At 44.5% G+C, this 24,725-nt stretch overlaps 1 protein-coding gene across 20 annotated transcripts in view; it reads right to left on the reverse strand.

The window, feature by feature from the left end:
* RBFOX1 (RNA binding fox-1 homolog 1) overlaps window positions 1-24,725 on the reverse strand; it is a 1,460,760-nt gene that overhangs the window by 118,308 nt on the left and 1,317,727 nt on the right. For all 20 annotated transcript variants that reach the window (XM_059415374.1, XM_059415368.1, XM_059415370.1 and 17 more), the window contains 2 exons: window positions 8,098-8,241; window positions 1,297-1,350 (listed from right to left, as the gene is read on the reverse strand). In XM_059415374.1, coding sequence (XP_059271357.1) covers window positions 1,297-1,350; window positions 8,098-8,241 — 198 coding nt within the window. The remainder of the gene's footprint in view (window positions 1-1,296; window positions 1,351-8,097; window positions 8,242-24,725) is intronic.

Genomic DNA, 24,725 nt, shown 5'->3' on the forward strand with positions numbered 1-24,725 from the left:
CATAAACCCTCTTGGATACGGACTTGTCCTAAATAGCCTACCTGAGGAAAGTTATGGGGCTAAATCCAGTATCTCTCTGTATCTGATAAGCAATCTGTCCCAATACCCACTTGCACAGTCTGAGGATACAAGGGAGCTTAGAATTCCTGCCAGCCTGGCGACTGGTACCCTGGAAATTGGGCAGAGTTATTGAAAGTGGTCACTTTCTGGCTGCTGAGGTCAATCTCACAGTCCTCCAACAGGATGCTTACCACTCAGTATCTGCTGCTAAGCCTAACGCACTGCCTTCCTTAAGGGAGATTCTGATGGAGCCCTGGAGTTTTCTGTGCACGTAGGTAGGATGAGGACACGTTCGCCACCACAAAACACCAGTGGGCAAAGGGGCATTTTTGCATTTAGATGAAGCGTTGGCGTTTGTCTAAAACAGGCAAACACAGTGTTTATAACTCTAACGATAGGCCTGGAAGGTTTGTTAAAACACAGATCGCTGGGCTCCCATTCTGAGTGTCTGATTCAGTAGGTCTGGCTTGGACCTTGAAAATTTGCATTTCTGGTACGTTCCTAGGTGCTGCTTCTCGGGGAACTGCATTTTGATGACCTCTGATAGACGGTATGCTTTGAGAGAACTGGGCCTTTTCTTCTTAAACATATTTCCACACTGAAGGTGCTGGAGCCTTTCCACATAATCCCTGATTTTTACTAACATGCTTAGGTCTGGAAAAATTGACTTAGAAATTGGTCTCCTGCAGAAAAAACCGAAAACCAAAAACGAATTCAAAGCAACGGCAAATTGCAAAATGGGGAGTGGCAAACATATTAATGAACCCGATTATATTCAAAAGGTTGGTGTATATGAAATTTTCTCCCCTACAACCCAGGAAAATAACTGCACTTTATTAATACAGAATAATCACATATTTACCTGCGCATGAGACTATCAACTCACTTTTTAATATAAAGAACATAATTATCACTGAAAAACAAAAATGTAGCAACAACATTATTTTTTAAGCATGGGTAATTTTCCTCTGGAAACTTGATATATATATATAGATAGATAGATAGATAGATAAATAGATAGGTATAAAACAGCAATTTTATATTACCCCCTTATACATTTAAACTGAACCCAATGCACTTCCCCCCATTTTGGAAACTGGAGGAGGTCTCTAAAGGAATTCCCACTGAAGTGTATTTTCACAATGTGCTAATTAAAACAGTGCAGTTGTTTCCCATTATCCATAGCAAACGTTTAAAAATAAGCTAAACAATCCTAAAGTAAATTAAATTGCTTACCTTTGAGCCTCGCTCATTAAAAATAATTTCAACATCTAAGATTTTACCAAATTGCTGCAAAGAAATAGAAATGTTTTATAAGCAAGAGAAATGGAGGACATCAGATTATGCACATTGGTAACTGAACCCCAAGTCCGAGTTTGTTTATTTGTTTTCTCTTTCAGTATTGGGGTGGACATCTTATGTTGTTTCATCCTTAGTGATGTGCTTGAACCAAGAGAAAGCACAAGCATACATATGATTTTTATTTTATTGGATACCCCACCAAGTGAGAGGTCATAATATGGGCCTGTGCAAAAAGTGTCATCAGGTGGTTAGTTCTCTTTTTCTTTCTTTCTCTCTCTCTCTCTCTTTTTAAAGATTTTATTTATTTATTTGACACACAGAGAGAGATCAAAAGTAGGCAGAGAGAGAGGGGGAAGCAGGCTCCCCGCTGAGCAGAGAGCCTGACGCGGGGCTTGATCCCAGGACCCTGAGATCATGACTTGAGCCAAAGGCAGAAGCTTAACCCACTGGGCCACCCAGGTGCCCTTCTCTTTTTCTTTCTTCTGGTGTGGACAGTTGCTTTCCCAGGCACTGAGCAGCAAAGATGAAAACTGGCTGGTGGAGAAACTGATTCTCAGAGCCTACTCCGCTAGCCACCAGCAGAAGCGGCCTTGATGATGGATTTTAATGGTAAAATGTCCACATGGCATCTGATGGTGAGGACGGTGGCCCGTGGCCCCCGTGTAAGCTACAGGAAGAGTCAGGCCATGTAAAGGAAATCCAGTATGAACAGATGAAAGCAAGACCCACCATGTGGACATCCCTCATAATGAAGACACCGGCAGAGTTGGGATTAGCCCTGAGGCTGAAATGTACTTCTCTCAAGATGATTCTTCATTTTGTTAAACAAACAGATAGATTTTAGACAATTAGCAGGAAGAGGCTCTGCAAGAAGTGAAAGCCACTCGACATATGTGAGCCTGGAAACAGGGTTTCAGATTACGAACGGGGCAGCCGGCTGAATTACAGATGCCTAGTTAAATTTAAATTTCAAATCTTTCAGGATAATTACATTCCCTGCAATATTTAAGACACTCTTATACTTAATAAAAATGTTATCTAAAATTCTAATTCAGCTATTGTCATCTTGTATTTTTTTTTATTTGCTCAGTCTTGTAGTCCTAGTGAGAAATGGCACATCAAGTAATTTGTGATACACGCCTTAAAAATAAGGGAACATGGACCCTTGAAACCAGAAGCATCTGATAGTCCAAGGTCCTTTGCCCCTGATATTGGAGTCCTCTCCTTTTTCTCAGATTGCATGAAATACCATGGGTGGGTGTCCTAACAGTGTGTGACGTGGCCCAGGAAAACTATGAGGTGAATTTCACCCTGATGCACAATGAGGGCAAGCGCTCATTTCAGTGATTAAAAAGTAAACAGAATCACATGAAGGAATATGTCCATTCTCCTTTTCCTTTATTTTGAGCTTTTGCATTATTCTGTTTGCCTCTGCAGCATGGATTTTTTTTTTTTTTTAATCTTTTATTGCCTGAGGAGAGTCTGTGTTCTGTCTCTCTCCCCCAGATGGAGAGCAGTAGGCAGCCTCCATGCGGCAGAGGCCAGAGTGGTTGGGAGGGACAGAAAAGGAACAAATGGTTAGAACACAGAGAACCAGAGGCAGCCCCCCTCACCACTGAGCTTCAGTCATGACATATGGGGTGGGGAGGACCCTGAGAGTAAGTGCTAAGAGGGTCCTACTAAGATTTGAGAAAAAAAATATTTGAAACAGAGAGAAGCTGTCCTCTGGAATAAAACTAGCTTTCTTGGAATGACAGGGGGAGAAAAAATGAGGCACACTCCAGTTGAAGAAAAATAGCTCAAAACCTTGAAACAAAAGTTGCTCTGACCTAGGAGAAAAAAGAAACCCAAAGCTAAGTCATGGAAATGTGCCCATCCTTCAGAATACGGACGCGGTCAGGGGACTGCGGATTGAATCGGTCTTGTCGAGTGGATGGACGTGCTTTTCATCTTCCCAGAGACAGAGAAGGGCAGGAAGAAACGAAGCAGCCCAGCTCCGAGAGGACAGGGCAGGGCTACACTGCCAGCGGGTATGATGCAAACACCAAGAAACTTGCAGCCAACTCACCCTGCCGTTTGTGGACCCTCTAATGTCCTTTGGGTCAAGAGAATATTCTTCTACAGAGCATTTTCAGTGCCCTAGATTTGGGCAGAGAAAGTCGTTAAAAACAGGAGGAGAAAACTTTCCGATTTGGGAAATGGGGGATTTGCTGTTGAAAGGTGAACGGAATTTCATAGTAAAAACTCCAACATGGGAAGTCCTCAGAAGCAGTGATTTCGATAGAACCTCCTTACAATATTCAGTCCACGTCGATGCTATCACATTTATTTTGGGCCTAAGAGCATGAGAGCACACATTTATGAACAGGGAAGCTTGAGAAGGACTCCCCCAAACCACGAAGCCAATGTTACCTCTGGAACATTCTCTAAGCAGGCAACGCGACAACACTCCCTTTAAAACAAGATCTTGGTTGAGACAGAACCAACCTATCAAGAAGTAATCCTAGCATGTGTCATTCCCTAAATGAAACAATGACACCATATGCCCCGAAATGGTCTCGAATGTTTGCCTCTCGGCAGTTGCCACTGGGTGGATGCTTCCCAGAGCCAAGAAAACGAGCAGTGAGAACGCTGCTATGAGCCCCACTCCTAAGACAGTTGTGTACTATATTTATAGTATCAACAGTTTAATTGGGAAGTTTGGTACTAATGATGTAAACACAGCTGGCACATGTTCAGTCTAAACAGACATGACTCGCAGACTTAACTTGTATTACTTTGCTCAACGCCCGTGTGCAGCCGTGTTCGACAATGTCCCAGAATGCACGCAAGGTGTCTTGGCAGCGGTTTCGAGAATAAAATCCGGAGGCTTCTAGGCACACACTGGGGCAAATACATGCCAGGCATTTTGAGACATTCTCAGATCAAATAATGTTTCTCTGAAAAACTGTGGATGATGTTCAGCAGATACAGCATAAAATATGAAAGTAAAGGTTAGTTCAAAGAGCGCACACAGAGGTGAAGAAAAGGCATCATCTCAGTTTTCATAGGGTTGGCTTCCTGTTTGGAATGCAGAGATGGGAGGCACCAAGCCAGGTCCAAAAAAAAAAAAAAGGAATGCTTCACTTAGTATAAACAGCACAGTGCATAGAATTTGGCATTAATGCCAAAGGTGCAGGTGTCTCTATGTTATTCCTGAAAAGGTGATCATGAAGTCTTCTTTTGTATGTTCTGGAAGTCATGTGGTCTGTTTTGGGTTGACAGTCATGAGTGACTTCGTGGTCTGTTTTGGGGTGACAGTAATGAGTGACTTCTGTAGATCTTCTTCATGTCTAGAGGGTCTGTATCAAAAGCAAGGCTGTGACATCAACAAGGGTGTTGTGTAAATTTGAATCTTGTGCTCATGAGCCACTACTTCTGAAAACAGTACTATAATGCAATGTGTCGTGTCAGTGGTCTGGATATAGCATAGGCACCTCTTTCACCCCAAACCCAGATACGTGTGAATTTTAAACATGAGGTTAAAGAACCATTCTGTCCAAGAGCAAGCCATTCTATTCAATCTGGTGGACATTCACCCACATTCCTTCCATGGGATCATTAAGACTTCAAACATAAAGGACGCCCACCCTCGTGAATGCTCCCTGAAAATGAGGACAGAGCTCAAGAAGGAAGTTGTCAGGCCAGAACCAACATTTCTTTCAGGGAAACATCCAGAACCAATGCCCTTGATCTGTTCACTCACGCCCCAACTGAGGTTGTAAAAAGACTCTGGCACCACTGTGGGCACGTAACTTCTTGATCAAGGAATGTTCCGTCTTGATAGGAAGGAAGGAAGGAAGGAAGGAAGGAAGGAAGGAAGGAAGGAAGGAAGGAAAGAAAATCTATGCATAGTTAGAAAATTTAATGCCAAGCACTAGAACAAATGCTTCCAAGGGAGGAAGCCCTGAAGAACATGGTGGGAGATGGGTAACCAGAATCCCAGTGAACATGTCCTGAAGCCACGAATGAAAAACAAAATGTGAGGCACCTGCGGTGACCATGAGGCCTGCAGAAATTGCAAACTTCACAGCTGAATTATTAATAGTTCCAAAAGTTGTCAGGAACACGGCTAGGTTTTAGGCAGTTGGAGAAAGAAGCTGCCTTTTTTGTTTGGTTTTGGTTTGGGTTTCAAATCCCCATGGCCGCCTTTAACAAAAGAGACAAAGGAGAAAAACACAAAAATCTTCGAGAGGGTGTTTCTCTGTAATCACCACCGCCCCCCATCCCCCCTCCCCCGTTCCCCTGCTAGCCGCAGCCAAAGTGAAGAGGCAATAGCAAAATAAGGCAATATAAAGAGAGAAGAGATCTCATGTCCAAATGATTTGGAAAGGACCTAATTGGAATCAAAATGTCATTTCTTACAGTAAGTAAGACCTACAGGAAGAAACCACACTTGGTTTTCTCAACCGGAGTGTAGGGAACCAACCCGAATGTTTACAGATGCCTTTCAGTTCGGCTCATGCAACTAAGTGTATCAGATAACCACAGTGGGATTGCCACCGCCAATGTTTGGCTGGGAAGAACAGATTTTTTCGTATTTAAATTCCGTTTCTTCAGAACAGTGGTCATAAACCAAGAAGGCCTCAGCATTATACAAAGAATTCAGGAATCTATATGTGCCCCAAATTTTTAGAGCTGAAACTCATTAAAAAAAAAAAAAAACCTTGCATACTTTTAAAAAGAACACAGATGCTGTTTGTGATGAACGAAATTAATTTCAATATTACTGAATGTATGCCACGTTTTCTTAATTGATACTGAGCGTATCTATCATCTTGTCAAGTCAACGTTTTGTCAGTTGCTTAGGAACGTTGACTTTTACAAAAACTGGCTCTGAAACCAGTGGATTTTGATTATAGTTTGATAACTGGGTCGTATGTTCAGTCTTTGGCAAGACCTCGCTCTGCATCACTTGCCCTCGCCCTATAAGAACAGAGGGGCTCAGATATCCGTGCAAGCAGGATGCTGTCTTTGGGAGTTCCAACTGCGGATTATTTCCAATACCTCTCTGACTTGGCTGTGTAGCCCTCCGGTGACTTTCAAGATAACCGAGAAGACCAGGGAGGGGAGAGCGCCATCGGGTTGGGAGCTGGGGTGGGTTGCCGTGAGTGACACCATAAAAGAGCACCGAGGTGATCATTAAGAGGGCCAGATTCAAAGCCAAGCTCCCAGTGACACCTGACGAGGAAAGATGGACCACGGAGCAAGACTTTCTAACCTGACGTGGCAAAAGGAATCTAATTCCTCTGGCTGCCCATCATTCAAACCTGGTCTCACTGCTTTATACACACTTAACCTCCACTTTCACTTTGAATGCTTTGCACTTTTCAAAGTCATCTTTGACCTGAGAGTGCCCGAGGGTATCTCTACTCTGCAAGAAGTTAGAGGGCTCAACTCAAGGTTATTACCAAACGAGAGAGATAAAAGTGCAGAAGCTGACCTTTTCTTCTGAAATGTCAGGATTCGAGTCTGGGTATCTGAATATTAGGACGCTAGCTCTGCCTTTGTGTCAGATATGGATCTGATAAACACCATGCATGGTAAAGAAAGAGAAGGTACACGCGAGCTAACCCCACAATTGCAGCGTCACGAACCAGAGCTCCCCCTTGCATCAGGGGAATGAGATCTCCTTGGCCCAGGGTTCGGCATTAAAAGTTTGGCCTCTTCTTATTGCTTCTGTAACATTTGCATCCAACCACCAACTCTTAGAACAATCTCCAGGCGGCCAACCTTTCCTCTAAGTCAAATGCTAAGGATGTAGCTCTGTTCACGGAATCCGCAGACACCTCCCGTCAATGCTGGGATGGTTGTCATGGGCAAATCGGCTCACTACGTTTGCAAAAAACTAAAAAAAAAGAAACAAAACAAAACAAAACAAACAAAACTACTAAGGGTATCTAAGCCCTGTCAGAGTTTTGTCCTTCAGAGCCCAGGACGTGGTTAACTCATTCCTTCTGAAGGTGGACAGTGCAAGGCTTCATCCAGAAAAAGAATCCGAGTAATCATACCCCATGAGGAAGCAACCTTAACATCTATTTTCTCTGTGTTGACGGTGGCTTCTGCCCTGATCTGTGTTTCAATCATGGTAGCCGGGCAAGGCTGTCATCAGTGGCAGAGAACATCACAAGAAGAGAGTGTATACGGCAGGGCGCAAGTCAGACTTAAGAAATCTCTAGCTTCCGCTGTTTTGCTTTTTGAAGAAGCTTTATGCAGAAGTCATAATTCTCTAAAGCTGCCTGAAATCCAAGTGCACAGTGCCTGGGAAAGAGTGAGGTGTGCAGGAGCATATCATGATAACTTTGGCAGCTACGAAAGAGAGAAGGATACAAAATGTTTATTTTGGCCGTGACACGGGGTCCCGGGGTCCCGGCCACTTGATCTGGGATCATCAGTGGGCTTCTTTCAGTGCTAGTTTATCTGGGAACTCATCTGCCTTGTGATTTTCCAGTTACTAATGAGAAGAAGACCATTTGGCAAAGCAGGACCATGCTGAACCTATACAAAGATATTTAGACTAAAATCATAAGGAGACTCTGGCCACAATATACCCACAGACTAGGATCTAAAATGTCTTTCTCTTCCCACTATGTAAACATCTCACCTTCATGTTATAAATACCAAGAACTTACACGAGGAGGGAAGGGCTCTGGGGACCCCAGCGCGGACACCGCACAGGGGAAACGCACTACTTACACCAAACATTTGTCGGAGGTCGGGATCCCGGAACCTGAAGGGGATGTTGGAGACGTGCAGCCGCTTGGGCTGGGACTTGTTTTCTGTGTTTTCGGAAGGTTGTGTCTGGGGCTGGCCATCCGTTGGTGCCGCGTCATCTGTCTGCTAAAAGGACAAGAGTAAAGAGGCTCTGAGTGGACCTGTGCGCTCTTTCCAAAGTGCTTTAGCTTCCCCGAAATGGTAGGAAAATGCTGGAACAAAGGAGCAAGGACAAGAAAGGAGCTGCTGGGTCATCTGTCCATTCATTCAACAAGTATGTATTGAACATTCCTGAGAGCCCAAGGTAGATTGGGATTCAGCAGTGAGAATGCAGACAAGCTCTGCCTCCATGGAGTGTAATTCTTACAGGGGGTGTGTGGGGAGGAGGGAGTAAGCTCATTAATAAATAAATACGGAACTGGTAGAAGGAGAGCATCATGGAGGAAAATAAAACAAGGGGAGGGGTAGTTGGAGGTGTTGGAGGTGCGGAGGTGTTGGGGAGTTTTAGCAGGCAATCAGAGAAAACCTCATCATTAAAGGTAGGAGAGAGTGTATCCCTTAACCAAAGGGGTCCAAAATCTTAAGATACGCCTGCATAATTATTGCAGCTGTCCAGATAAAACATTAGCAAATGTAGTAAAACATCGGAGAAGGCTGTCTGGTGTTCTGCAGTCCAAGTAACCATCCAACTGACTTAATTTTTTTTTAAGATTTTACTTTCTCATTTCTTGGTTGGGCAGGCCTGTGATGTCTATTACAGCTGACCCCGTGTGGCTATTTAAATTTGAATGAATTAAAATTAAGTAAAATGTAAACTCCAGTTTTTCCTTCACACTAGCCACATTTCAAGTAGTCCATGGCCACCTATGGCTAGTGGTTTCCATGTTGGACAACGTGGATCTAGAACATCTCCAGAACGTTCTACGGACTATATTGGTGTCGATAAAGTCATGCTGTTAGCATAACTCATTACTCTGCTTCCCACTCTTGCCAAAACAAAATCCCGGACAACACAATATTGTATCGGCACATATACAGGCAGGAGAGTCACATTAACGCTTGGTATCATTACAGCCATTCCCATACTCTTGGCTCTAGAGATGCTTCTGGATACTTTCTCTGCAATTAGCGTCTATCGCCTCTGGGTGGCAGTTGATGCCACCCACATCAGTTACTGTCTTCTCCAAAACCATAATGGAAAGCCTGTGTGGAAGCCCAACAAATCTGTGAGGGAAGAATCAGCCTCACCTACTTTTAAATGATTTAGAAGCCTGTAACTGGGACAAAACTATCCATGCAATCGGGCAGGAATAAGATAATAAAGACATAGAGGAGACAAGTGAAAAAAATATATATATATGACATGTTTTTCATATATAAAAATGTTTTATATATGCATATAAATACTTTATATAATACATATACCACAATAACATGGCCGTAACTAGTGACTTTCTCCCCAATCCTTGTGTTTGTTTATTTATTTATTTATTTTTTAAAGATTTTATTTATTTATTTGACAGAGAGAGATCACAGTAGACAGAGAGGCAGGCAGAGAGAGAGAGAGGGAAGCAGGCTCCCTGCTGAGCAGAGAGCCCGATGTGGGTCTCCATCCCAGGACCCTGAGATCATACCTGAGCCGAAGGCAGCGGCTTAGCCCACTGAGCCACCCAGGCGCCCAATCCTTGTGTTTATTGACAGACTTCTTCTTCATTCGCCTTCCTAATACCCCCTGAATAGCATTTTGAAGTTGAGACCTCGCAAAAGTTGGTAGACTACTCTTCCAAGCTGGTTTTGTATCAAAACCGCTTTCGGAAGACCTCTGCAAGTCTGAGGTGCTACGTCATGGTAGCCCCAATGCTTCCCTTGGTCATTTTGTCCGTGCTATTGGAGGGGAATAAGGAGAAGCATGGGGACGGTCTTCTAATCTGGAAAATGAGTAATAATCATAATAGTGCACCCCTTCCAAGGCTCTGTGGAGACTGAATGCAGCAATACAGGCCAATCTGGCAGAGTTCTTGGGACATGAACTCAATAAATGGAAGGCAGTGAGTTTTTTAGAGTGATGGTGACTTTTCCTTAAAATGTCAAAATCAAGGAGAGAGAAAGCCTCTCTGAGGAAAGGAAAGGTTCTCATTTGCTTGTTAGGCACGTTTTTCCTGAGCAACTACTATATATTGGACATACAGGATAGTCCTCCCAGCACACGCTGTTCCTAGTTCAGTTTAAGAGAAAGAATAAGGAAAGAGCTAGTGGTGAGGCTGGGGTCAGAGTCAGTCACAGAGGGCTGAGTAAACTGAAATTAGGGACATGCCACACAGCTGGACGTTCTGGGAGCCCTGCCAGTTCTGGAGGTTAGGTTTTTGGTGGGAGATTTCTAACAGAAGAGACGAAGGGGGCTGATGCTGTACCAGCAGAGGGCAAGGCACAGGCAAAGACGCAGAGGTGATACCGGGTTCTGGATTCAGGGGAGTACATGGGCCCCTTCGTGTCAAAGTCAGCGGGCAGGAAGGACAGATGATAAAAACTAAGAGGACCCACTTACAGATCATCCTGGGCTGTGGTGGGACTGGCACCCAGCATCGGAGCTGAGCCATGGCCACCAAATGGGAAATGCAGGCCGAGCCTCTGACTGAGCAGGTAAAGGCATTACGAGTGTATCAATCAAGTCATGAACGAAGGATGAATGAATGGTCCACTTTGTGTTTTCAGGGAATAGTCGAATACAATATTATAACACCCAGGCCCAAACCAGCAGGGAACTGTGTTTTCTCTGCTGGTAACATGACCCTTGGTTATACAACCAAGACCCAGAAATGTCCTTGAACCATGCCTTTGGGGTCATGTCCTCTGACCTAAGACCCTAAACTTGCAGAGACAGCGGATGAGATCCCAGCTTAAAGTCCATTTCTTCCCTCCGATTAGAAGTTGCTGTTCAAATGCAAATTAAAACAAGCTCCTTCTCATCCCAAGAAAGAAACTTAGATTTGGATTTGTACATAACTGCTGGATGTTTCAGCTTAATAAACCTAATTAGGAATTACAGAGATTATGATTAAACATATTAAATGATTAATAGCATTATGCCGCTCATGTGAAAATTAAAATTAATCATCTTTAGTCAAACAGGACTTTGGAGAAATCTCTGCGTTGTTTCCTTTGATAAAAACATACAACGCTCAATTAATCATTTTGTAGTGCGGGCATGTGTACAAAAGCTCATAAATTGTTATGTCGGAATACCTGTGTATTAAAAGTAATTTTTAAAGATAACACGTAAAATGGAAAACAAACCCAAAGCATTTCCGACGTTGCGGGTAAATGGAGAGGAGAGGGCAGGGGAGCACGTTAGGGTCCAGAGGCTGACTCCGGAGCCTGGGGCACAGCAGGGGTGAGGATCAGAAATGTGCTCACTGACTCTGATATCAGGGCGAGAGCATTCCCCTTCTCATTTTCTGGGAACTGTCAGGGAAAATATATTCAGGACAACCCTGAGTTTTAGGTCCCTATATTAGTCTGCTAAGAAATTACCACAAACACGGTGGCTAAAAGCAATGGAAATGGACTCCTTCACGGTTGTGGAGACTGGAGGCTACAGTGAGGGCACTGTCAGGACCTCACTCCTTCTGGAGGTTCCAGGGGAGAGCCCACATTTGCCTCTTTGAGCTTCTGGTGACCTCTTGGCTTAAAGCTACACTCCCCCAATCTCTCCACGTTCTCCACGTGTCTCCACGTTCATATGGCTTTCTTCTCTCTGTGCATCTGGGACTCATATCTCCCTCTGCCTTTTTCTTCTTATAAGGATTTAAAGCTCACCCTGGATCTTGTCTTGGGATGCTTGATTACATCCACAAGGACCCTCTGTCCAAATAAGGTCATAATCATGGGTTTATGGAGAATGGGATGTGAACATGTGTTTTGAAGGTCACATTCAACACGCTGTAATCTTCTTCTAAACAAGCAAACCGGAAGTGCACGTAGAAGAAGTAGCTGTTAACAGGAAGTGGATGCATCTTCTACCACCAAGGGAAAGGGCTGGTCTGACCCCCGCTCTAGAAGAAGAGAGAATGTCCCTGTCGGAGTTGTCCCAGGCTCCCCATCTGTCATGCTGGGAACTTTGATGAGTTGTCTAAAGAGAGATTTGAGTCTTCCCTTCACCCTGGCCCAGGCTCTCGGGCTGCCTTTGTGCACCTCCCCCTGGATGTGATGATCCCCTTCAGCTGGGCCAAGAGGTGCTCCACTGGCCTCCTGAAAGGCATTCAATACCCTAAAAACAAGGTTAGTTCTGCAGGTTCCCTGAGCCTAGCCCTGTAGCTCACACAGATGGACAAGCAGTCACAGCATCCCCGAGAAGGTCGGTGAAGCTTATGGCAAAGGCACGGCATGAAATTTCTAAAGACAAAAATAAAATCATGTGAAAAAGCTGAGAAAGTTGCTAAGAGAATTGCACATCTAGGAGGCATATCCCCGAAAAGCAGGGGCTACCTGGTTGGTAGTTACATCCCTCAAGGCTGGTACGTGTTAAGGCTTATTTGGAATTAACGGCTGGTAGAAGAACCTTGATTTATCCGTGTCTGATTCTTTTAAAGTATCATATTTGGCTCTAAAAGTGGGACCCAGCTGAATTGGAAAGATGCCCCATAACCATGTTTGGGAGATCAGATGGTAGCACATAAAGACCAAGCAAATTGCTCCTAGTCTGCTCACTCACTAGAGGTGGAAGTAGAATGGCCACCTTCCCTCTCAGAACCCTCCAGTCCAGACCCCCATCCTGGGCTGCAAGGTTCACTACGCTCTGGCCCGGACCCCCTTGTTTCCTGAGTTTCCTGCTCCTTACTCAAAAGCCACCTGGCTCCTTCCATGCACGCAGCATGCTCCCTCCTTGGGCTTCATGCCTGTTCTTCCTTTGCCTGGAAAATTCTCTCCCCAGATGCCCATATGGCTGCCCCCTTCTTCCCAGCTCTCTGCCCAGACGGCACCCACTGGAGAAGCCCTCACTGGCCCCGTTATCTAAAGCTTCTGCATCTCTTGTCTCCTTGCTCGTTCACTTTTTTCATAGCACCTATCACTTCTCGCCTTTGTATTAGATGCTTCTGTTAGTTTCTATGGTGTTTCTTTGTCTCCTCCGCCAGGATGTGAAATCCATGAGGACAGAGACTGGGTGAGTTTCTATCCACACTGGTCTGTCCCTATCCCCAGAGCCATTTTTCAGCACCGAAATGTGGACATTGGGGCTGGTTAAGTCCTCGATATGGGACTGTCCAGTCCTCCGTAAAATGGACACCCCTGGCCTCCACCTACTGTATGGCAGTGGGACAACCCAAACTGTCTTCTGGGGTTCAGATGTTCCCTGAGGGGGCAAAACTGCACTGACTGGAACCATGAGCCGGAGCACATGTCAAGTTCTTGGCAAGTACCTGTGGCTTTTGCTACAAGTGAGTTGCATGAACGCCACCTTCATGGCTCTTGGTCTTAGTTTGCATATGGGTGTCCTGAACCCTTCAGAGTGGGATAATGGAAGCAAAGTCTTGTGACAGTTAGGTCCTGTGAATGAACAGGGGTCACGTACCATTACTATTATCGGTGGCGCGAATAACCATCTCGGGGATCATGGATACTGACGACTCCGAGAGACCACCTTCCCACCACGCAGCCAGGGTCGCAGGACCCCACGTGAATGGAAAGTCCATTCACCTCAAGAGGTGGGTTTCCAGGCAGCGCTTGGCACAGGTTCCCCAATAAGCTCATTAGGGCGGCAAGGCCAGCTTGTGCTCTGGCCCAGTTCGAAGGCCATATTAGGAGGCAGGATGTGTGCCGCAGAATTTTTCCTAATAAACAAACTCCCCAGATATCGGTGCAGGTTATAAATGTTAAGAAAACACCACCGGCACTTTAATCTCCTGAAGATCACTTAGTGCTTCCGCAAAGACCTTAATAAAGAACCGCGGGGCTCCCTCTGCTATAATCGTTCCTAATTCAATGAATAGCTCTGAGCAACCCAAGGCTAATCCTGGTGAAATTGGATTTTGATATCGACCAATCCAGGGATGACTGCTGGAGAGAATCCGCATAGTTTCGTATGTGTCTTTGAGAGTCTGGCCCCGCCTCTATCTCCCCTCCAAGCCAACGGGGCATTGCTGAGTTCACCTGGGTGCCATCTTCCGGGATGACCAGGTACCTCGGGAGTACAGGCAAGAGATATCTGTAGCTGGATGTCTCTGAGCTAAACTTCTGTCACATACCAGCCCAGTTCCTTAAACCCTTCTGAGCCAGTCACTTGAGACACAAGTAGGGATCAAAGATCCCATCACAGTACTGTCTGTGGTCCCAGGCTGCTGGAGGCAACACAGGTGACTATTGCAAGGACGGATGAGTAAAATGTGGTGATGCCGTCCGCAGAAATCAGAGTTCAGGGAGAAATCAGAGAATTGGAGGCACAGGGCTAAGCGCCTGTAGTGGGGGAGACATCCATAAGAAATAAAACGGGAACTGTACCAAATTATATTTTGCCACCCCAAAATATGCCTCTTTGGCATAAGGTTATTTTGGGATGATTATTTTTGAGAAACAGCAGACACAGGAGAAGCTCTGAAAAGTGTAGACGTTACCCTTCACAAAAGAGAAATTTACATTTTTAAGGAAACTCTCCATTTGTAGGGGTGTCTCCCTTTTGGAGGTAGCAAGAAAATAAAGTCCCTAAATTTCTAGAAACGCTTCCAAAGAGGAGACAATGACCTCGATCTAGAACAACCTCATGCTTCTTTATTGCTCTTTTCCTGATAAGCCCCCCATCGCTCACTCCCCTGCCTACTGTACATCTTCTTTTTTTTTTTTTTTAAGATTTTATTTATTTATCTGACAGAGATCACAAGTAGGCAGAGAGGCAGGCAGAGAGAAAGAGGGAAGCAGGTTCCCTGCTGAGCAGAGAGCCCAATGCGGGGCTCCATCCCAGGACCCTGAGATCATGACCGGAGCTGAAGGCAGAGGCTTTAACCCACTGAGCCACCTAGGCACCCCTGCACATCTTGTCTTTAGCTGGAGATGGTGTTTAAGCTGGTGGCTTGGGCCATTCCTGGGAATTATTCAGTCTTTCCTGGGTGGGTCCCATGGCTACAGAAGGTAAACATGTTATTCGGGTCCTGTTTTTCTTGTCCCCTGTTATCTCTCTTTTATCTTGGGGGGTTTTAGCCAAGAACCTAGAAGAACAGGGGGAAAATTATTTTTCCTCCCTTGCATGATGGAAATTAAAAATACACGTATTCACAACACAGCACTGGATATAGTTCAAGGACCTTGGTCATGTACTTTAGAGCAGTCTCATTTGATAAAATAAAATAGGAGCCACACACATAATCTTAAAATTTCTAGAAGCCACATTTCAAAAAAGGAAAAAGAAACATGGGATTAACTTTAAGGATATATTTATTTTAAGCCAATTTATCTAAACTATTATTTCAATGTGTAAGTAGTGTAGATGATATTTTAAATTCCTTTTCCCCCTCCCTAGGTCTTTGAGATCTTGTATATAATTTGTACCCAGGGCTCATCATCTCAATATAGATACTACATTTCATTGGAAATACCTGATCTATATGTAGACTTTGAAAAATGGTCAAGATTTTCAAAACACACCTAAAAGGTTTTTAGTAACTACCTGAGTCAATGTCAGTGTTTAAATATTAATTAAAGTTGAGTTTAATTAAAAATTCAGTTCCTGCATCATACCAGCCATGGGCTTCACAGATTCTTGCGGCTGGCAGTATAATAATGGTCCCTTCGAATTGTTAGGTTCCTAATCCCTGAACCTCTGCCTATGAAGTTCCCAGACTCCCTGAAGGATACACAGACATCCACGGGCCCCCACTGCAGCGTGAGGCCATTCGCCTCTCCTCTATCCTGAGCTGACATATTTGATGCCCAATACTACCGTCCACAGGTTGCTGATGAGCTCAGTGCAGAACTGGTGAATGGGCCTGGAATCGGGTATTGAATATAAAACCGTGCTGAGGTCCTACATGTCCCTGGTATCCTGTGAAGTGTTTTTCACACCTTGTCCCACTGATCACCATAACAATTTGAAAAAATGGAAGCTCAGAGACGTTAAGGCCCCTATCCAAAGTCACGCAGCTAGGAGACGGCAGGGCCACAAAAGCACCAAAGATACTTAACTCCATGTTCTGGATTCCATATTTTGGCCCTCAGTGGCCTCTCAAGGTCAAGGTGAAGTCTAAAGACTGCTCAGCCCTAGAGGGCAACCGCCAAGCACTTGCACAGAGGAGTGAAACTTGGGGGAGTTCTCACCGTCTGTGTCCTCAGTCGGGGCAGGAACCAGAGTGATGAGCTCTGTGAACAGGGCCCTATCACAACCAACCAGCCCAAATCGAACCAACCCAGGCATCAGATGCTCCAGACGCTTCCTCTGAGTACCTGGAGTCCTGGGCTCTCCTCTCTTGGGCCCTTATTAACCATATATATTTTTTGTTATCAGATTACTGACTTCTCTGTCCTACTAGCACATGAACATCCCAGAGACAAACGCTATATGGAATCACGTTGGAAGCTCTTAACTGTGGCACAAATATTTACTGTGTCATTCCAGGAAAGAGGTTTAGGTCCAGCTTCTTATTCTCCTCCATGAGCATCCCCAATTCTGCCACAAGGGTGTCGAAACCCACTGCCCAAGACAGGATGCTAACAAGCACAATTTCTTCCCAGCACAGCCCAGTGAATATGCAGCATCCCCCCTCTCCTCCGGGCTTCCTCCCCTCCATGCCCAAAGCGCTTAACAGTGATAAATAAAAAGTGTCCTTTAGAATAGCCAGCTGCTTCTTCCTCCTCTACCAATCAAGTTATTTCTCGGAGAGAAAAGCCTGTGAGTGTCTTCAAGGCATTATTTGATTAAGTTGACAATATTATGTGAGCGATGGTTGAGTACCCACTGCGATGTACTTTGGACCAAATTGATTTGTGTAACGAACACTTGCTCTGTCTCTTCTTGCAGCCTGAATAGTGGTCTTGATTTAGCCAGTAATGCTGGGCGCCTAGTGAATTTACAGGGTCCACAGTCCCTCTCTCTCAATCTGGAGCGGAGAGCAGGAGCTAAGAGCATGGAGTGGCATAATTCAATACATTGTACTATAAGCTCAGAAAATAATATCACAGAGCTCTGCAATATACCTATTTGATTTGATTTGTAAACCTGATAAAAAAGCAATCGAGAAAAGTTCAGGGGGAAAATATATATGTTCTAAGCAAAAATGTAACGATATTGAATGTGTACAAAGAACCAAAGTACTGGGCGGGGAGGGGAGAAAATCATGCATACTAAATCAACTCCATGCCCCGCGTTAGACAATATTGCACATTCTCCATTTAAAATGAAGCAAGATGGTGCGAAGTTATTTTCCATTAAAAATAATAATAATGGCAAGCCCGGGGAATGTGAATTAAAACCCACGTCTCCGGTATTCTCACAATCCTACTTCAAAACGGGGCTGGTGCAGATTCCCTCAGCTCCCTGCTTTCTCATTTTAGCTCTGTAGGCAAACAAATAAGTTAATCACACAGCTTTGGATGTAGTTAATGCCTCCTTCCTAGCTCGGCGGGGCGGATTCCACAGCCAGGTGACACAGATTTAAGAAACTCATCACATTTCCCTCAACCCGAATAAATTCAATGCTCTGCCGGAATGATGAAATTCTTCAGAACGGAGAAGTGCCGCAGGACACAGAAGGGCTGACTCCAAATTCTCTTGCTATTTTTTTTTTTTTTTTCACTCTTTGAAAGTGTAGGATGAGCCTACAAGAGGCCACGTGTTCAACACATCAGTAAAGGTGACGGGTGACAGAGGCATCTGTATGAGCACGCTTGAACTGCTAAAACAAAATGCGGCAGACCGGGTGGCTTCAACCACAGATGTTTATTTCTCCAGGTTCCGGAGGCTGGTAAGTCCGAGATCAAGGTCTCAGTGTATACGGTTCCTGGTGTGCCCTCTCTTCCAGGCAACCTCCCTGAGTCTTCACGTGGTGGAGGGATAATACTCTCTCTCTTCTTCCTCTTTCTGTAAGGACACTGATTCCAACAGGAGGACCCTGCCCTCATGACTTCATCTAACTCTAACTACTTCCCAAAGTCCCCAATTCCAAATGCCATCTTATGGGCCTTAAGGGTTCAACATGAAAGCGGAGTGGGACACAATTCAGTTTACTGCAGTGTCATTGAGGCAGAGCCTGCAAACACCCGGGGATGAAGTGTTTTGTCCTGGGGGGAGAAAGGAGTTTCACTGGGCTTGAAACCAGGTGCTCTCTTATCATTCAAAAATATATTTATTGAGCACCTAATATATGTATCAATTTCTGGCAATATAGCAGATGGGGTTGGGAGTTGGGGTCTGCTTATCAGAGGACAGGAAGAGCTATAGGAAGGAATAGCTATAGGGCTATAGGAAGGGCTCTTTCTCTCCTTTGCCATGCTTAAAGTTTCAGTTTTCAGTTCCAGGACCGAGGTGTTGAAAATAACTACCTCTACTAATAATAACAGCAACAAACACTTGCAGACTCTGGAACAAGTGATCTGGGTTTGAATTCCAGCTCTACCACTTCCCCACTGTGTGACCTTGAGCAGGTTACTTAACCTCTCTGGGCTTCGTTTCTTTCATCCAGAAACTAGAAATATCATTAGCACCTACCCCACGAGTCAGTACACGTAAGTGCCCTTCCTAGACCACAATGACAATGACGACCAATATCTAGAACAGTGTCTGACACCTGGTAGCCACTTAATAAACATTGGCGGAATGATTAGCACTCTGTTAAGCTCTTTGCATACATTATATTTCATTGCATCACCTGATGACTCAGAGAAGAAGATTCTATCATTTGTCCCCAACCTATGACAAAGGAACTTCCATTTCGAGGGGCTAAGAGCTGCTTCAGGATGCTAGGTCAGTACCTAGTGGGAGGCCTTATGGGAGAATGGTTGAGAGCCCAGGCCCTGCCCTCTCCTGAGGCAAATCCCTTAATGACATCTAAAGAAGATGGGGTAGCTTTCTGGCCATGTGGTTATTAAAAACTCAGGCCAGTCCATTTTAAAGCTTCGAAAGGCAATTCTCTGCCAATTGCGACAGACCCAAGTCCTGACAGACCTGCCTCGGGGCGGGGGGCATTTCCTGCCTCCGCGCCCCCCTTGTTCAGGGCTTCGCACTGTCTAGGAGAGGGGCCGCCTCTGGGACCCTCTTCCTCCTTCTCTTCTTAGGTCTTGCCTTTTTGGAGTTGGGGGGCCGGGGAAGAGACCGAGGAGGCAGAGGGCATTCAAAGAAACGAGATGCTTCTTGGTGGTGAGAAGCAAGCGCCTCTCTCTGCTTTCTCTCTCATTCTACTGGAGCTTGTGTGCCCCTGGTGGCTTCTGGGGATGAGTGGGGAGTGGGGAGCAGGGGTGTTGGTATGCTTGAGTTGCTTGGGTCCTCCACAGCTGCTGAGGGTCCTGGATCTTCACGGTCAGTGTGCAATGCTGCCCAGTGTCTTTTTAGGTCGGGGTCCCTCCTTCAGCACTGGTTTCCTGAACATCCTGAGAACTCCTTCCCTGTTCTCTGAATGTCAGGCTGTCCCAGGAGCCAGGGGAGATGGCGGGAGCCCTAACACATTCTCCATGACAGGTCTTTCCCTTCCTGCTGTTTTGGACCATGCCAGTGACCTTCCTCGTTGATAAATCCCCAGATAAGAAGCAGGCACAGGCCTCTGTGTTAATCAAATCCCTGCACCCAACTAATGTAAGGAACATGTCAAATTCTCCCAAAAACTCTGCACTGCCTTCTGCTTTGATGGCATTATTAAGACGAGCCTGCCCATTCTCCAGCTTAGCGAGCATCCCCCTGAAGGAGCTGGCGGCTTCCGCTTCTTGCTGCCAACCCACTCTGCCTCTCCAGGAGTGACTCTCTTGAAGATTTATCCTCATCTCACCTTGGCCTCCTGGTTTTTCTCAAACCCTTCGCACTCAGAAATCAAGGCCAGTTTAAATGTCGATTTAAGAAGGAACAATGTTGATATTTTGTATCGAATCCTCAAATCCGCCTAGCTAAAAGATTATTCCCCTCCTAACATATTATGCAAGATTTAATTTAACCAAATGGCAAATCTATACGTTATGCAAATTTTCTAGGCCTAAGAAAATTGCTGAATGCACAAGTCCGTTGCAGGAAATGGGTGATGAATTTAAGATTCAACTGATCTCAGCTAAAATCCCAGGATTTTCCTCACTAATTACTTCTTTCTGTGTATAAACGCTTTGAACAAAGAGACAAGCACTCTGAGGGTTTTGCTCTGGGGTACTGGGGTTTTTCCAGTCTACACCCAGACGCATATAGATATCGTTCTTTGGAATATTGATATGTCTCTTCTACATCTGACAGTCAAAGAATCCTGTCACATGAAGTACACAATTTCTGCAAACTGCCGTGATCCAGATTGCTTGTGAGTTCCAGATCCTGTTCATCAGTGGGCTAATTTCTCCTGCACTGGTGGGTGGAGAGGAGTGTAAATATATGTTAGGAGATGGAAATACTAAGAAATATACTCTGAAAATAGAAATGACTTCATCTCCTTTCCAGTTTGCTCTTTACCTAGACAGCAATTTTTTTTTTTTTCCTTAAAAAAGTCATATGGAAAATAGTTTGACTCTGGGTCACACGACCTCCACTGTATGTGAAAGAAGCCACAGGCAGTATCTAAACAACTGAACGGGTGTGGCTATATTCCAATAAAACTTTATTGACAAAAAAAGGCGGTTGGCCCTAGGTAGGCATGATGGTTCTCAGAGAAACCATTACTCTAGTCTACATTGTTCTATTTAGAGGTCATTCAAAGAGCTCCTGGCCAGATGTGAGGCCTAAAGGATGAATACGACATACCTAGAGCTCGGGGGCTCTCCCCGTATGGCAGGAGAGAAAAATAAGGAATGATACAATTAATAAGATAATGGGTGAGTTCTCTGATTGAAGGACCTTCGGACACATCATTCAACAAGAGGGAATATGGAAAACTTCTTGGGCAATCTTATTTATTTAGAAACTTGGCAGTGTTATATTAGTGGGGCTCACAGGCCAACCTTTAATGGTCTACAGGTCCAATGTACAAAGAAACACAGAGAAACATCCACCAGTCCTGGACTCCCATCTCATCGCAGAGTCACTCAAGGTTCTAATAAATGGAGGTAAAACTTGAAAAGATAAGATGTGGATGGTAGCCATGATGCTAGGTGACCTGGGGCAAGTAGTCACAGCGATGCTGGCTCCCTCTCAGGTCACAGGGAAACGATGGGATTCTGCCCCGGAAAGTCTGAGGCCATTTCGAGGTATCTACAGTCCACAATTTCCATTTTTCTTGGTTACACTACTTAAAAAGCAAGACTTGCTCACACGGCAGATGAAAATACGAAAACCACTGTGGCGACCAGGGATTCTCGGCTTCAGCAGACTTGGATTCAAGGACAACGCCCACCGGTTTCTCACCAGGTCACATGTCTCGGATGACATTTACTGCCCCCGAATAAATGAAGGCACTGACTTTGGTCGCCTTGCAGGTACTGACGGGGACTACAAAGCCACGACTCTGAGATTCAGGAGGGTGGGCCAAACGAGAGGCCCTACCTTGGGAGGGGGTTCTTGGTCACCCTTGGCAGAAGGCAGGTTTGTGGTTTGAAAGGTAGAAAGGCTCGCTTATAGATGGAGGTGCGGTGGGGGGGGACGGGGTGGGGGGCTCCGCACATATTACCTTACTTCAGTCTATCTCTAGGTACGCCTGAGTTTAGGTAGCTGGAATGAGAAACCAAATATGGTTGGCACCTCCAACGCCCCGGCCTCTGATCTCGGACATGCTACTTCTCCCCTTCATACCTCCCCTCCCCTGGCTTTAACTTGGGGATTCGTGCATACATTTGCTCAAAGACTATTGCTTGACCATCTGCAGTGTGACTAGGAAAGAACCAAAAGATCGGTAGGATTAAAACCCCAATACATGTGAAGTGCTTACCAATGGCTTGAGGCATTTTGTGAGCACTCGGTAAACACCCTTACCGGCTGGAGCTAGCAATATTCCTTTGTAACATACCAATACCAGACAATTCTAATAAAAGTAGTGTCTGGGCCACAGTTTAAGAAAATGCTGCCAAAGATCTAGAAAAGCCAGTCCTCAGGAGAGCTGTCTTCTGGTCATATTGCCAGTGGCTCTAAAACTCTCCCTGGCAATAAAGTAGTGCCAGGTGTAGACAAAGGGCTAAATTGTAAACTCAAGGATACCTAAATTCTAGACCCAACTCCAGAAATTCTGTGTGACACTGGATAAATGAGTTGACTTCCCTGAAAGTTCAGTTTCTTCATCTGTAAAATGAGTTTTTCAAGACTTTCTTTGCAGACTCATGGTAAACAACAGTGAAGGATATTACTAGAATGTAGCCTTGAGCCTGGCTCCTAGTAATTGATTAGTAAATGATAGGCGTTTGGTGGTGATGGTGGTGATGGTGATGTGGTTCTGATAATGATGGTGGTGATGGTGATGATGGTGGGGGTGATGATGATGATAAGGTATTGTTAACAGAGGCATCTGGGAGAAAGCCCTTGAAAGCATAGAAGCAGTTGATGGACACAGAGCTAACTTAGTAGTCTAAAGCTAAGACGGTTCTAGGAAAAACAAACAGACCTGGATATCTATTTCAATTTCTTCATTTAAATCATCATATGCAAATGATGAAAGAAGATGCTGATATTATACTGACAGTGCAGACCACTTCACGTTGACCATACCACTTATCCTCATGACACTTCTATGAAGTTGGTGCTGCCATGATGCCCATTTTACAGTTGAGGAAAATAAAGCTCAAGCGGAGGCCCACACAGCTAGTAAATATGAGAATAGGTCCCAGAGCTAAGGCCTCGAGATCACAAGCCAGTGTCCTTTCCTGATATCCTGCAGTCTTCCTAGAAATGAAGCTCTTTATCCATAAGAGATTGTTGAAACAGAAAGCAAAAATAGGCCCGTGACGGTGAAAGTTGAAGTTCCACATTAGATTACTTAAGAAAAACTCACAATATTCCAGAGTTATCAGTGACCTTTGAGGGAAAGAGTGTGTTCCATATATTTCTCCTGGGTGGTATTACATCTGAGAAAGAAGGTTGAATTATATGAACAAATGACTCCATGAGCGGGGCTCTTTCTAATCTTCAAGCACCATGGTTTTAAGGAAAGGAGGCAAACTGAGACATTTTGCCAGACGGGATGAGGTGGGAGAAACAGGACCAGAAGCAGCATCGGGAGACAGGTTTGAATCATGGCTCTGAGATTTGGATGCAAGCTGGGTGACTCTGGGCAAAACCTGAGCCTCATAAACGGTGGCAATAATACTGAAATTGTAGGACGTCATAAAGATTCTACCACAGTACGTAAGTGGTTGGCACAATGCCCTTGTTATCAAAGCAATGAGCAGGTACTACTTTTCTTTCAGTTTATAATTTTATAGTTGGGCTCGACAAATATTCGTTAAGTGTTGAGTGTGGGCTAGGTACAATTCTAGCTGCTGGAAACAGCAAGGAAAGTAAATAAAAATCCCTCCTTAAGGAGCTTAATTTCCAGTGGGGGTGAAAAGTGATAAGCAATAGCACAGTCAATAAAGAACATGGCAGAATAGGCTAGGAGTATAAGCATGATGAGACAAAACACTGAGCATGAGGACTGGGGTGCTGGGGAGGGTTTGAAATTTCTAAATGAATGATTTTTGAGGTGACATTTGAGTAAAAATTTGACATAATGTTGACCCATAGGGTCAGGCAAGAATGAGGGATAGCCTGTGCAAAGGTCCTGGGGTAGGAATGTGAGGAAGTGTGACACTGGTGCAGAGTGATCAGAGGGAAGAGAATAGGAGATGATGTCAGAGATATAATGAAGTATTATGTAATACGGCCTTTTAGGTTACTGTAGGAACTTTGGCTTAAAAAAGAAAAGCTTTTTAACTTTTGAAATACAGTTAGATTTACAGAAGTGTTGCAAAGATGGTGGAATTCTCATCCAGCTTTCTCTAAAGTTAACATCTCACCCACCATGTATATTTATCCAGACTAAGAAGTTAACATTTGCATATTATGAACTACAGTGTTTATTCAAATTTCCTGTTTTTCCACCAATGTCCATTTTCTGTTGTAGGATCCACTCTTGGATATCAGGTAGCATTGATAGGATTTTGGCTGCTACTCTGAGAGAAATGGGTGAGCCACTAGAGGGCTTTTAACAAAGGAGGGAGATGAAATGACTTACACTTTAGTGGGATTTCTGGGTGTTTTCTTTTTCTACTTAAATCTGAGTTGAGCACAAGAGGATGTGAAGATTACTTGAATTGTAATTTAATGGGCTCTCACTTAAACCCCCCTTGGGCTCCCCCTGAGAATAGCAAATGTCCTTTATCAGACTTTTAGCAAAAGGAATGGCCAAAAACAATTATCAGGCATTTTATAAATACAAAATGCTACGTTAACGCTAAATAATAAGCATAATATTCATTTCCTTAGTGTTCCACTTGATTTTTATTACTGCAAATGCTAATTGTCCCGACATCTCGGATTTATGTTA

Source organism: Mustela nigripes, chromosome 11 (assembly GCF_022355385.1).
Source record: "Mustela nigripes isolate SB6536 chromosome 11, MUSNIG.SB6536, whole genome shotgun sequence".
In the NCBI taxonomy this organism is placed as follows: domain Eukaryota; kingdom Metazoa; phylum Chordata; class Mammalia; order Carnivora; family Mustelidae; genus Mustela; species Mustela nigripes.